General features: G+C 37.3%; 2 protein-coding genes across 3 annotated transcripts; one reads left to right on the forward strand and one right to left on the reverse strand.

The window, feature by feature from the left end:
• Positions 1–71: 71 nt before the first annotated feature.
• rpl32 (ribosomal protein L32) lies at positions 72–3,869 on the reverse strand. The gene is made up of 4 exons (XM_042004021.1): positions 3,768–3,869; positions 3,087–3,187; positions 2,598–2,779; positions 72–236 (listed from the first exon to the last, which is right to left on the reverse strand). Exons 2-4 carry the CDS (start codon positions 3,180–3,182, stop codon positions 107–109), a joined length of 408 nt encoding a protein of 135 aa, XP_041859955.1. The 5' UTR covers positions 3,183–3,187; positions 3,768–3,869; the 3' UTR covers positions 72–106.
• A 138-nt stretch (positions 3,870–4,007) lies between these two features.
• Positions 4,008–13,986, forward strand: ssuh2rs1 (ssu-2 homolog, related sequence 1). Of its 2 annotated transcripts, XM_042004008.1 has the most exons (13): positions 4,008–4,327; positions 4,424–4,488; positions 7,861–7,962; positions 10,312–10,387; positions 10,550–10,679; positions 10,820–10,880; positions 11,366–11,487; positions 11,560–11,622; positions 11,719–11,801; positions 11,933–12,025; positions 12,199–12,304; positions 12,771–12,878; positions 12,985–13,986. In XM_042004008.1, exons 1-13 carry the CDS (start codon positions 4,305–4,307, stop codon positions 13,123–13,125), a joined length of 1,173 nt encoding a protein of 390 aa, XP_041859942.1. In that variant the 5' UTR covers positions 4,008–4,304; the 3' UTR covers positions 13,126–13,986. The 2 variants fall into 2 exon arrangements, with proteins under 2 accessions (XP_041859942.1, XP_041859943.1); XM_042004009.1 differs by lacking the exons at positions 4,008–4,327; positions 4,424–4,488 and adding an exon at positions 7,434–7,654.
• Positions 13,987–14,026: the final 40 nt, after the last annotated feature.

Below are 14,026 nucleotides of genomic sequence, written 5' to 3' on the forward strand. Positions count from 1 at the left end.
TTTCAAACCCATGCAACAACCCTGTAGGTCTAGCAGTAAAGTGGGGAGAAGAAAGGAAAAAAGAAGCAGAGTTTTGATTTTAAACAGTTTATTGTAAATGACCAGTTTATTCATTCTCTTCGCTCCTGAGCCTGGCATTGGGGTTGGTGATCTTGATTGCCAGCTGAGCTGCCCTCTCCACAATCAGCTTCCTGTTCTTGGAGGAGACATTGTGGGCGATCTCAGCACAATGAGTCCTACAGAAGCACAGAGAATAGTACTTATTGTAAAACATGTGCAAGCTTTTACTGACATGTCAGTTAGAAATGACGGGGCAAGAACACAAACACACAAACAGAACCATCGTTTTGAGATTTTTTTTCCCTTGAGTGAATTTTTTTTAAATAGAGCATACTGATTATCAGAACATTAATCCTTAACACGAGATGGAGAAAACTTTGTTGCATTTCCATTAAGGTTAGTTAGTTGTGTTACCATTAATTAGCCATGCACTTGCTCTGTCACATTTGAGTTAAATCCACCCTAAAGGTTTTTCTTTTCAACTTGACACTCAAACGTTGCAAATAGAAGTTTTCTTTACAATATGATGGACATCCCTGAATTTTATTTTCTCTTCTGTAGACTTCGATTTCTAGCCTTAAAAAAAGCTGCTAGCAGAAGCGCTGGAATTCCTTCACCGTCATCTGTTTCCACATGATGGATATGTCTGATCAAGTCAGCAAACATGAACAAGATCTAAGCTACAGGTGATGTAGGATGATTTCGGTCTTAGGCTTTTCAATATGAGATGAATACCCAACTTACACCTGGGACTGTTGTGGCAGGGCGCGTCAAGGTGTCTGAATGCTTTTCCCTTAAAAAGTTTCCTAGCAAAGCCGAACCAAATAGTGAGCAGACTTATTGATGACAGCCCATGACAGCCTATCCTCTGCTTGCATCAACTTCCGTTCCAAGTTTTTATGGTACAACACTGAAAAAATAAAGAAATGAGATGGAGACTGTCTGGAGCCCTGCTAATTCTACTTTGAGTATTTTAATCAGTAAGACAAAACTACCACAACACCTCAATCAGCTTCGGTAATATCAATTTCTCAGGCCTTGAGAAAGAAAGAGAAAGAAACCCTTAATGACAGGTCTGTGATTCGATTGAGATTATCTAAAATATTTAGTCTGCTCAAAAATAATTTAATTTCCAACTTAAGCTGCTGCATGGGAAATGGCTGGTGTTACTATATGATGAGAAAAGCAAAATAACCAAATCCACCAAATCCATGAAAAGACAAGACTGGTTCCTAAAACAGAGTTAACACATGACCTTACCGACCACTATGAAGAAGCTGCCACTTAAATTTATACACAATTATAAAAGCCCAGGAACTATAAGAGTGTTTGAATGAAAATCCCTCTGAAATATTTTTGTGTTCACAAATGAAGTAAATGCTGGAAGTAGTTTCTATCTACTAAAGCTAATTTCACAGGTTACAATATCTCAAGCGGCTACCTACAAACTGCACATTGAATACCACACATAAATAGTTCCTTATGGCCCCAAACATAATTTCAGACTCAAGAACCAAACATTTCTTGACGTTATTGATGCAACAGGTTCCAGTGGTGTCCAAACAGCCCTTCAGAAGATCCACGTTTGGACAGCCTGAGATCTGTGGACTCAGTGATCTCTTTTAAAAAGCAGCTAAAAATGCATCTTTTAAAATTGCTTTTACTTTGTTTTATTTGTTGTATCTCCTGTGTTGTTTTGTGTTTTATTGTGAGGCACTTTATTTTTAATCGCAACAGACACTACATTTACTTACTTACACAGCTACTTAATCAAAATGAAGGGACACTTGTGTTCAAGTGTTTCGGTGCTGTGTTGCACAATATTTTCTCATCTTAAATGAATGACTTTTTTTTTGGTCAAGAAAGGTGTCCATCATGCTGGAAGACAGTTCGCTTATTCGTTCCACTTAAGTGTTTGGTCATTGCAAACTCTTTCCTTTGAGTGAGAACTCTGCTAATAATGCTTCAATAATCAAACATTTTGGTTCTTACTCCCATTTAAACTAAGACCAGTGGACAAGTTTACTCCAAACGCAAGAACACCGTTTCTACAATTTCTTGAACAGGTTTGTTTAAAGTTTATAAAAGACACTAGTTTTGAAAGATTTCCTTAATTTTATAAGTTTACAAAAAAAACTAATGATTTAAAATGTCAGTACCACATGCAACTAAACTGACTTCTTTGTTTTGCATTAATACATTTGATCCATGCCATCTTTCCCTGACTAATATTTGTAAGATCTAGGTTGTGAGAGACAACTTGATGACAAGGCATACTATAGATTAAAATCACTTACTTAGTCACCAGGAGATTCTACCCTCAGTAAACCAGTACCTTCATTTATTCTATGAAAATTATTTAGGCAGAATGTTTAAATTATTTTAATTATGGATTTTTTATGTTGTTTAATTCTAAAATGTAAAATTACCTGCACTAACATTTATACTCTCCCAACTTTTAAAAACTGAAATTTCATTAACTGAAGAGGATAAGTATTATCTATGCTAACATCTTAATATTTGCTGTCCCAACTTACTTGTTACTCATCATCAAGACCTCAAGCTCTTTGACATTGTGCACCAGGAACTTCTTGAAGCCAGTTGGTAGCATGAACTTGGTATTCTTGCTGCTTCCATAACCAATGTTGGGCATCAACATCTGACCCTTGAACCTCCTGCGGACCCTGTTGTCAATACCTCTGGGCTTGCGCCAGTTTTTCTGTTAAAAGAAAAGTGAAAGATGCTTATGAATTATAAAAGCCATACTCAGTTGACAGCTGTATTCCTAATTCCGGATAGGAAACTTTGGTCTTCTAGAGCCACAGTCTTGCAGGTTTTAAAAGGTTCCTCTGCTCTAACACAACTAATTAAAATTAAATGGATCAAAAGGTTATAGAGTTCTGTTCAGTGACCCATTAATTTGAATCAGGTGTCGAAACTGGAAACCTTAAATTTGCAGGACTGGAATTCTCCAGTACCAAAGTTGCCTATTTCTATCCTAATTATCACTAAGGTTGCACACCTACCCTAATTTTAACATATCTGTCTGACTGATGGCGAATGAATTTCTTGGTCCGCTTCTTGACAATCTTAGGTTTTGTTAGGGGCCTGAGGGCTGCCATTGTGACTGAAAACAAACAGAAACAAATTCATGGTTAGTCATTTTCATTTATTGCATTACACTTTCACGTCCTTCATGCCATAATAAATATATTAGCTACAACTGTCCGGTGCACAAAGGTTGTGGATACAGATACACTTTGACTTTCACAGTGAGTTTCACGATAAACGTGTTAGCCAACATTAGCAAGCTAGCATAGATGGTGCAGTCTGTCTGCCTGAGCAGCAAGTCGCGCTATCCTAGTTGAGCTTTCTGCTTAGTTTAATTAGATAAATCGTCAAAGTCAAATGTCAAATGTTAAAAACATCTTATCATGCAATTATTGTAGCACACGTTTCCGAATGTCGCGCTATGCTGTAGGCCTGAATACTACAACGCCACTTAATGGGGAAAGGGCTAATAGCCGGTAGACTGCTATAGCTGAAGCACTTCGCTCCATAACGGTCCATTTGAGGTGACAACTATTATTAACTCTAACAATTTTATTCATCATATATAGAGAGAACATCAATGATTGAGAGACTATGTCAGGGACGTTAGATTATGTCCGATACTATGTGGATTGAGTTAGATTGCCTCGACTCACCAGCCGATGTGTGTCCAAAAGGAACTCAAGCGACGGCGGAAAGGAAGAAAAGGACTTCCGCAAGTATGGCAATGGCTTATGGGTAGTGAGTTTTATCTGAAATACATGCTACTTTACGGCACAAATGCTCAGTGAAATAAATACTTTCTCCAGACACAGACGTATTAAGGTCAAATTATTTATATAGTCTATATGGTGTTTTAATATATTTTAAATAGTTTTAATCTACAAATGTATTTAATTTGTAAACATCTTTATCAAACATCTGCTTATTAAATATTGATTGGAGTGCACTTCCTGATAGATGAGATGTTCTGAGTAGAACACGTTTAACAATAAATACAAACATCTGTTGCGTTTTCACCTTTAGTGGAGGAGGCGTTTGGTGCTGCGCACACGGGGGTGTGGTGTAAAAAAAAGGTATGTGATCCGTTCACTGTCACATGACGAATTGTAATATATTTCTTCAGCTTGATTACAGGAAGAAGACTAAAACTGTTTGTGTTGTAAGATTTAGCTGTGATCAGGTGCTTTGAAATGGAATACCAACCTATCATGAGGTGAGCCTGTCTTTGGTTGTTGGTGGGGTTTTGTACTTTACAGCCAAATTAACGGAACGCACTTCCCCCTAACTTTCGTTTCTCCGTTACTTGCAGCGGTCAGAACAGAAATTATGGGATTGCGAACCCCGGTTTCGCACCAGCAGCGGTGGGTGCGGCAGGTATGGTCCACTGACACGTAGCTCAGCCTTTTAGTTTAAGTTAAACTATGTTTAATAAGTGGTTAAAGTTAACGCTTTTTAATAACTGTACTCTTCCGAGGTACGTCAACGTGCACGTTAATGTCGTTTGATAAAGATTGCAGTGAGCTGTAGTATTTACACCAGTGACGGTCTTTAACTTTGGTTATCATTAAAGTATGCCAATATATTCTTACGTATAGTACAGGGCTACTCAATTCAGTACTACGAGGGCCGCAATCCAGCAGGTCCCTCCTGCTTCAACACACACGTGTCAAATTAATGAGTCATTGTCTATAACTTGATAGTTAGATCTATTTAATTTGATTCAGGTATCTTGAAGCAGGAATACATTGAAGTCCTGCTGGATTGCGACGCTCGAATAGACATATAGTGTAACAAGTATATTAAAGACTGCAATGTCTATGGGTTCAGATACGTAGGTCTGACGGGGAACGAGGAGGATGACAAATAAGTGAATCGTGCACTTTAGAAAGTCCCATTTGGAAAGTCACATGTCATGGTAATAATTTAGAACAAGGTAACAAAACAGTTGCAAAGCAATGAAACACTGGTGTTTAGGGCAGTTTTCTTTACAGTCATGAGGAAGTCACATTTATTTATTGCTACTAATTACATGCCCACCAGTTGTATTTACCAGGGCCCAGTAAATGCTGTATAGAAAGCCTATGGGTCCTCATTTATCTGGTTTCCTATTGACATATTATTAGTTTCCTAATGAATCAGGGTTTTGAGTTTATATTTTAGTGCTGGTTAAGTCCCAAATTGTTTCTCAATCAGTGCTCATTAGTTATCTCGTAACTAAGCAACACTTTATGTACCTTTATGAGCTGAAGTTATATTGGATAATAATAACAATAATAAAAAGATATACAACTGTCTGCTCGATTAGGTCCAGTCACTACATTACATATGCGGTTCAGTAAATGTCAGATAATATTTTCCATCTTTCTGAATAAATTGAGCAGTTTTAATTTTAATTTAATTTATGATTTGGCTACTGTTAGGCTCCTGGAGAATAAGTAATACCTTTGAGGGTCATATATTTCGTCTTTACAGTTACCCTCATAGGGGATGTGGTTTGTTAAATAAATACATACACACATACAGAAAGACAGACAGACAGACAGACAATTAGAAAGTTATCTCCAGCTAGAGAAATCCCATGGGCGAAAGTGTGACATTTCTCTATGACTTTGGCGGGTGTATGATGGATGGATAGTATGGCAAGAGGGAGATGGAAGTGCCTTATAGTGTCATGAGTTGTTTAGACTCCGCCAACGTCGGTCCTCAAGAGTCACAATCCTGCAGGTTTTCCATGCATCCCTGCACCAATACACCTGACTCAAATGAAATGGATCCAACAGCCTATAAGGATCTGCACAATGACTCATTAGTTTAAGTCAGGTGTGTCGGTGCAGGGATGCATGGAAAACCTGCAGGATCGTGGCTCTCGAGGACCGACGTTGACCGCCACAGCCACTCGCGTCCAATGTCTACATCTCAACTATACTTACAAGGGCACTGCTCACCCTTCTCCTTCTTACCTTGATCCCGGCGTGCTGTTGCACCTGATTGGTTACATGAAATCAATACATATTATAAACATGCTGATTCCCTCATTGTTCCGTTTGTTTAAATAGCCTGCAGACTCCGCCCACTTGGTGGGTGTAAATGGATTGGACCCAGCGAGAGCTTGCCAGAGCCCTTGATATACTCAGAGTTCCGACACTCTCATTGACTCCCGTGCATATTCTCCCGTGTACAAAAAAAGGCGGCGCGTTTCCGGGTTACTGTATACGTTCAATAGTTCCAAACACCAGATTAGACTGCGGTCATCGCCAAAGCATACCCTTCATTTTCAGAGGTAAACGCGATGCAAGATCAGTCTTATAAATCACGAAAATACATGTACATTCTGTTGGGCGTCTTGCATAAAAATAATTGTGTGTGTTCAAAGTCATAAGTTTTTGTTTAAATGTGCCTTTGTATGTTATAGATATTGTCCTTTTACCCCATGGCCCCCCAGCTTTTATGTTTAGTTCGAAGAAGTGTGGTCACGGTCTTATTTTTATTTCATTATGCACGCTGAAAGTGATTTATTTTCTTTTTTGCCTTGCCCTATTGTCTTATGTCATTAAAAGGTTTGTTTTTTGAAAGATTTCACTGATGGGACTGTCAGTGCCAGTCCCACCAGTAGGTCAAGTGAGTTTTCAGTTAAACCAGGTTGTTTCTCAGTGAGACATTTCCTTTTACATTCAAACAACAACATGGTGATTCAAAGGGCTTTACAAAGACATTAAAAACATAAGAATATATGAAGCATAATTTAAGATAAAAACAAGACAAAAATGGAGGAATATAAACTAAGCATGATCAAGTTTGAAAAAATCCAGTTTAAGAGAGACAGTGCAGATTTGGACTTTTAAATACAAGCAATTGAAATGCAGCTGAGAGACAGTACTATCTGAAGGGGATCTTCGGTGTTGTATGCATTTGACATGCATTTGACTTATGCTGCTGGGACATTACACGCTACCACATGGCTGGCTTTAATAATTAGATGAAAGTAAGCCGTAATCATTTAACCTTACAGAAGTGAATTATAAGGACGGTTAGCAGTAAGAAATATAGAGGCTAATGAGGACCATCATGTCTGATCTTTATTAAATGCTAGCTTGTGGGTTGAAATTAACATTTCCTTCCAAAAATGTATAAAATTATTGTGCTGGTTACACTTATTTAATCTGTTGTAAGACATGACTTGATCATCACTGAAATGAACATTAACATAATGCATTCAGTGACAAACGTGTATGTGCAGCAATAATATGTTTATTTAGTATTCACCCTCAGTAATCCGATCGCTGCTGTCTGTTCAGTAATAGTCTAACAGCTCGGGGTTTGTTTGGAACTTTTGGAGGCTCCATGAACCACGTGACCGCTCATACAACGAAGTCAACAAATGTCGCAACTCTGAGTTTATCGAGGGTTCTGCCAAGCGGAATTGTTGGCGGATGAGAAGCGATTCGTTTAGTTTTCAAAATTACCCATCTCTGGCGAGACTGACCCATCACTAGTGTGGTTATAGAAAATATCAGAATGTATACTAACATGGAAGGCCAAGGTAAGTACTCTTTTCCTTGTTTGAGGAGTAAAAACGAGTAAAGATTTGGGAATGTCTCGACACTTCCTCCGAGTTCTCAGAGCAGACTTAGTGACAGACATCCGATTTGAATGTGATTTTATTTGTTGCGTATGCAAAAAAAAAAAAAGATTTATTGGAACTAAAGTCCCGACTGTGTCTGAACTGGTCCTTCTGGTTTGTTTTAGCAATGTTCGCCCCACCCACAGCTGAGTCCCAGAGCCCCAGCGCTCCTCCGGCCAGCATGTTTGACAACGTTCCAGGGTACGAAGGCACCGTGATGGGCGGAGGTATGTGCACGTACTCTCCACAGTGCATAGATGGAAACAAGCCCCATAAATTGTATAAATAATGTAAATTAACAACAACTACAGCGATAATTTTGTATTATTATTATTTATTTATTTTATTTCAAAGTAGTTTCCATTCACAAAAACATTTTTTTTATCCTTAAACGTCTGCATTTTCATCTGCTTTTTTTCTTGGAAAATCTCACCCTTCTCAACATACTAAAAACAAGCAGTACGGAAAAAAGGATTAGAAATGCACATTTTATATAAGCCAGTGTATTAAAGCATTAACAGAAATGATAAATCGGCTCACAGAATACATACAACCATGGCTCTGAGAGTCTTTTTTGTATCTTTAGAAGAATCTATTAATTTAATGCTATGTTTGACTTTGAATTGTAATCATAATTAGTAATTATTTATAGAATGTCATAATCGATTATTTTAGCAAAGCTAAGGGTCAGAAAATAAATAGGGAAAATGGTACAACAAACCAGCTAACTCCTATTTAAACCTCAAATTGAAAAGTTGGACTGTCAGGGATAATGACTAGGAAGCATCAGAGGGAAAAGATTCAGCGGGTATAAAACTGACTATTATTAGTTTAAGTGACAATCATGGTTCCTTCCAAAACAAAATCTTGACCCTTTACAATGAAGGGAGAGTAACACCAGTTGGTGCTATGACTATTGTTTCTTTATCTTGATGAGTAATAAAATAAGCACATAACACAGCTCATTTGCTGGCTCTGGGTACAGTAGCAAAACTGCAGGGACCCCCATTATGTTTAGGATCATTATTCCCACTATAGCTTAGTTGGTGCAGGGTTAGGAGGATAAAATCAAACAAAACAACTAAAACACTTTTGCAACTGAACCCATCTTACTGGCAAACTGTGTTATGTGCTTATTTTATTATTCAGCATAAAGACAAACTCCTTGGCTAAGAATCGACTGCCTATATTAATCTGGACTGAATACACTGATAACGTTCTAACAATCTAGAACACATCAAGAACAGCACATAATGTATACATCAGGAAATGAGAAGAATTGTGTCTGTTTCTAATTTAAACTTTATCAAGATATTCTGAAATCTAATAAGTTCAGATAGGGGCCATCCTTTCACATGAATAAGATGACCTTATAACAGTATGATTTGGATTTACTGAACCTGGTTAACAAAATATAAATGAAGGGCTTGTCTTTTAACTTTTTACGAGCTGAAGCACAGCTCTGCAACAATTGTGATTTTACAGTAAGATTCAGTCCTGCAGCCCTACGGAAGACTTAAGGGCCAAAGGATTGGACCTTACTGGCAAAACCAGCATTTCCACTTTGATCAGGCAGCTATTGTAACAATCTTTTTTTACAATACAACCGCTCCTTTTCAGTTGTTGGCCCCAAACTTTGGAATTCACTGCCCCTGTACCTTAGACATGCCGGGTAACTTTCTGTTTTTAAATCCTCTCTTAAGACGCGCCTTTTTTCATTGGCCCTTAACAAAGCTTGAGTTGTTGACTTCTTAATGTTTTTATTTTATGTTTTTGTTTGTATTGTTTTATTGTCTTAATTTAGTGTGTTACTGTTGCTTTTATACTGTCGATTTATTGCTTTTTATACTGTTTAGTATTATATTTAAAATAGTTTTTAAGTCCAAGGCTGTGTACACCACTTTGGTTAATTCTGCTGCTTTAAAGTGCTTTATAAATAAAGTTGGATTGGATTGAATCTTTTGCCACATTTTTTTCCATCTTCCATTTTTCCTCACACAGTGTGTCCAGCTTCCAGGATTTGAAAAGTACCTAATTTATTTCATTCTTTGCAAGTAAAAGATTCTGTGTGCCACAGGCTGCAGCACAATCCCGAAGCACTATTTTTGTTCCCTATTCTTAATAGCTACAAATTTATTCTTTTCTTGAATTTTAGTGGCATCCACCTACTGGACTTTTTTAATAAACACATCAGGTTTAGTTTTGCATGCCCCTGCAGCATGTGTGTCCTTCATGTTTACATCAAACATGCTAATGCATTCTTTTAATTACATGAATACAGTTTAATTCACTTTGAGGCCCTGCCCTGTATACTGCTCACACAAAGCTCAAAATAGCCAGCTAATTCAACTTCACATTGACTACTTAAATTACTAAGGTTTGTTTTTTTTCTCATTGGGCTACATTACACAGTTTTTTTTTTTATTTTTCTTCCCTCATCAGTTCAGTTCAAAACCACTGCAAACTTCTACCCTAATACACAGTTGAAATAATTAGTCTCAGAAGTATAAATTAAAACCTAATATTAGTATGAAAGTATGAAATGGTAACGTAAGCATTTTAAAATCTGTTTGTAGGTGGATTTCTGCCGCCTCCCATGCCTGCTTACCCAGCTCCCCAACCTACACCTTCGCCCGAAGCACCACACTGGAGGTAACACTCACGCTGTTTCCTTCCTTTATGCGTAATTTTCAGGGATATTTCAAAATGAAGTCTCTAATGTAAAGCAATTTCACTGATGCAGTGTTATGAAACTGTCCCTTCCTTTCTTTCATTATGTGATGTATTGAATCAACAATCTTTCATTTTTGATAGTATTCCATCTATAGATGAAGATACTGCCCGGGGCGCCTTTGTCCTGTTTGCCTCCAGCAAATGCTGCTACAGTTCTGCACCTGCGAAGGATGGTGTCATCACCAACATGGAGGCATTCAATACCTACAGAGTAGGAAGAGGTTTTCTGTTTGTATGAGGATGTTTAAAAAAACAGTCGGTACAAGTGCTAGGTTTTTTTTTACTCTGTATATTTGATGTAGATAGAGCACAAGCAATCACTCTGTTTCTTTATTTTTATTTTAATTTTAGTACCGCCTGGAAACATTTACTGAATCGAGGTCTACAGAGTGGAGTCAGGAACCATACCAAGGTATGCTACTGCTAGTGTCTGCTTTTTCTGCTAACAATTTCTTCACTTTGATTTTTATTTACTGTTTATGCCGTAAAATAGAACAAGTAAATTCTCTTGAGTTTAAAACTGCTTTGGGGGAAAAAAAAACAGCGAAGGCCTGATTACAGCACATCTCTTCATCTGCATTTAGGATTAATCTGTGAAAGCACTACGTTTCACAACATACTTCCTCTGTTAACATGGACGTAACATCTATTTGTGTGTTATGTTGACTTGATGCTAGATAGTTATTACAACGAGGTTACTCTGGATGGTTGTGGTAGATTTCCCAAATCATTTGCAGCAGATTTTTCAGACCTAATGCTTGGCCCTTGATATTTTCCTTAAGATGTGCCTTTGTGGTGTTGCATTGTCATGATGAGAGTGACATTACTACTTCTCTTATCAGTCTGCTAGTTTGGGTGACCCCTAAATTCTTTCTAATGTTATTTAATCTGGATCAGGCCAGTCAGTGGATGCCTTTGCTCAGCAACCTCCAGGGCCTTGGGATGTTCCTGCTAAGCAGCCCAGTTTTTTTGTAGAAGACAAACAGTGTATCAAGGTTCCTTACACGTCGTCTGTCAAGGTATGTCTATCTAACACATTTGGAAAATGAACAAGCCCTTTTATTATCTGATGAAAATCCTTTCATTTATAGCCCTGCCACAACTGTGTGGGAATGGGGCGAAAACCCTGCAACCAATGTGCTGGTGCCGGTAATGTAAGTATTTCTCATCAGCCTTGATGCAAAAGTCAATTCCAGACTTTTATTAGCTTAAAATAGTTGTGAAAGTTTTCTTTTTTTTCCCCCTGACAGAAAGTTTGTTGGGTGTGCAATGGATCTGGTTATCGTCAAGGAAACGATCGATGCCTCCACTGCAATGGCAGAGGGAGAGACAAGTGAGCATTACTCAAAGATTTCTGACAAAGCAAGAGTAGCAAGAGAGAAATTTACTACTCTCTTAAATTTAATTAAAGGTAAAACACAGCAGTGCTAAATTGGTAAGATCACAAAAATTGCTCTGTTACAGCTGCAGTCACTGTCATGGACAAGGATCAAAGCAATGTGACATCTGTCGTGGAAAACAGCAGCTTCTGGTCTACATCAAACTCACTGTGAAATGGTAGATTTTCTCAACATTTATCTTTCACAAATTCCCAACTAAATAAATAGTCTTTCATTATGATTTCAAAGTAATCAGCATTTCAACATCAACAAGCTTTTATTGTCAATGATTTTGTAGCAGCTGATAAAATTGATCTCAATTTCCATTTTTTTAAATGTAAATGCTTGCAGGACAAACAACTCTGATGATTATGTTGTGGAGCAGTCAAGCGGACTTCCGGTGGAAAACCTTCGTAAAGTGTCTGGAAAGGAGCTTTTCAGAGACTCTAAGTACATGGTAAAAACCTGTTTCTTCAACATCAAAGTGGGGAAATTAAAGATCATTTTGCTCTGTGACTTAATATAAAAATATTACCCGAGGTTTCTTGTAGTAGTTTTTTTTTTTTTTTTTGTTTTTGGCTGGCTTGGGTCTCACTTCAGTTTAAATGTGGTGTGATCTTGTGAAGTCTACTGTTGAGTGTTGAGGCTACTCACATAGAATGCATTTCAGTCATGAGAATAAAGTGGTGTTTCATGCTTTCACCACTCTGAAGATGTGTGACAACAACAAAAAGTACAGCGGCTGCATCCTGTGTGACATGGATAGAAGCTGCTGAAATGCTGCTCTCTCTATAACTACTGGTCTCAGAGATCATATCAGCACGTCTTTGCGCCACTTGTAGTAAATTTAAAATACAGTAAATTAACACATTTTAAGCAGCGACAGTGATTCAATACAGCACGTCTGTGATTGCTCTTTGCAGGTGTACCCTCTGATTGGCTTTCCAGACCCTTCAGTGATGCAGGCTTCGCAGCGCCTTGTCAGCGATCACCAGGGCAAATACTTGCAGACATCTCGCATTCTACAGCAGGTATTCATTTTGTATTATTTTTAATATAAGAGAATGTCATCTTCATCGAAAGATAACTTTATTTTTTTCATGTGAAAATGCTCATATTTTCTCTTTTTGTTTGCAGCGTCAAATCATAGAGTTGATCCCAATTACAAAGGTCACCTACTCATGGAAACAGAAATCCCACATTTACTTTGTTTATGGAAACGAGTTCAAAGTTAGTGCCGATGACTACCCTGCTACCTGTTGCTGTTCTGTAATGTAATTGCAGTGGTTGGTAATGGCACTTTTTTTCTTTTTACTTTCCGAGCCATTGAATATTTGAGTCAAGTGTACTTACTTTTAAATCAGTTTATGTGTCACTGTGACACTATTATTTGTAAATAAAAACAGAACAAAAAAATCTGCATAACATTTCGACTGGGTGAGTAAGTGAAATTGATTCAAACATGATGTATCAAATGTTGGCATAGAGAATATTAATGCTCTTGGCACAGGTACCGTGCTCATGTGTGGAGGCTCCATAAATGCCAAACAATAAATAAAACATGCTGCCATCCAGCTGATGTTTTATTTATGAAAGGACTTGCTAAAACTGTCACATACAACAGTATGGTATGATAGTAAAACTGAAAAAAGTTGAGAATTAGCCAATATTAAAAAAAAAAAAATCAAAGGGATTTCTTCATTTCGGAATTTGATATGTTGTCCTTGCACTGCTTTTATTGATATTTTGCATAGTATCCCACTGTTTTCTGGAAATTTTACAGGGATGAACTGACAATGTGGAAGATAAGAGAATGTTTGATTAACTATGTGGGAACTAATATTTCCAATATCATTTTTATGTGTATGTACTATTTGTATATGTATAGCACAGAAAATTTTTTGCACTCTTATATAGTAAGCCATAACCAAAATATTTTTTCTGAATTCTTTTTTTACCAATGTTATGTTTTCATAATATATAACAACAAAAAAAAGATAAACAAATTAATTTGCTACTTTGGCAACACTAATTCATGTTTTTTTTTATGCCAGTATCTTTTTAAAGATAGAAATATATATTTTTCCGGTCATATCTGTAAATCTCAGCACTTATTTGATTAAAAACTCTTGCAATGTTTTGCTTGCGAGATGTGTCGTCATTAACAGTGGTCGGTCGC

The sequence above is a fragment of the Melanotaenia boesemani genome, chromosome 13 (genome assembly GCF_017639745.1).
Source record: "Melanotaenia boesemani isolate fMelBoe1 chromosome 13, fMelBoe1.pri, whole genome shotgun sequence".
Classification (NCBI taxonomy): domain Eukaryota; kingdom Metazoa; phylum Chordata; class Actinopteri; order Atheriniformes; family Melanotaeniidae; genus Melanotaenia; species Melanotaenia boesemani.

Excerpts from the sequence above, each read along its gene's own strand:
- rpl32 (XM_042004021.1), bottom strand. The coding sequence starts at position 3,182 with ATGGCAGCCCTCAGGCCCCTAACAAAACCTAAGATTGTCAAGAAGCGG. Across the intron at positions 2,780-3,086 it reads ACAGATATGTTAAAATTAGG|AAAAACTGGCGCAAGCCCAG; the intron begins GTAGGTGTGCAA and ends TTCTTTTAACAG. Across the intron at positions 237-2,597 it reads GTCTTGATGATGAGTAACAA|GACTCATTGTGCTGAGATCG; the intron begins GTAAGTTGGGAC and ends GTGCTTCTGTAG.
- ssuh2rs1 (XM_042004008.1), top strand. The coding sequence starts at position 4,305 with ATGGAATACCAACCTATCATGAG. Across the intron at positions 7,963-10,311 it reads AGGCACCGTGATGGGCGGAG|GTGGATTTCTGCCGCCTCCC; the intron begins GTATGTGCACGT and ends ATCTGTTTGTAG. Across the intron at positions 12,026-12,198 it reads ATCAAACTCACTGTGAAATG|GACAAACAACTCTGATGATT; the intron begins GTAGATTTTCTC and ends AAATGCTTGCAG.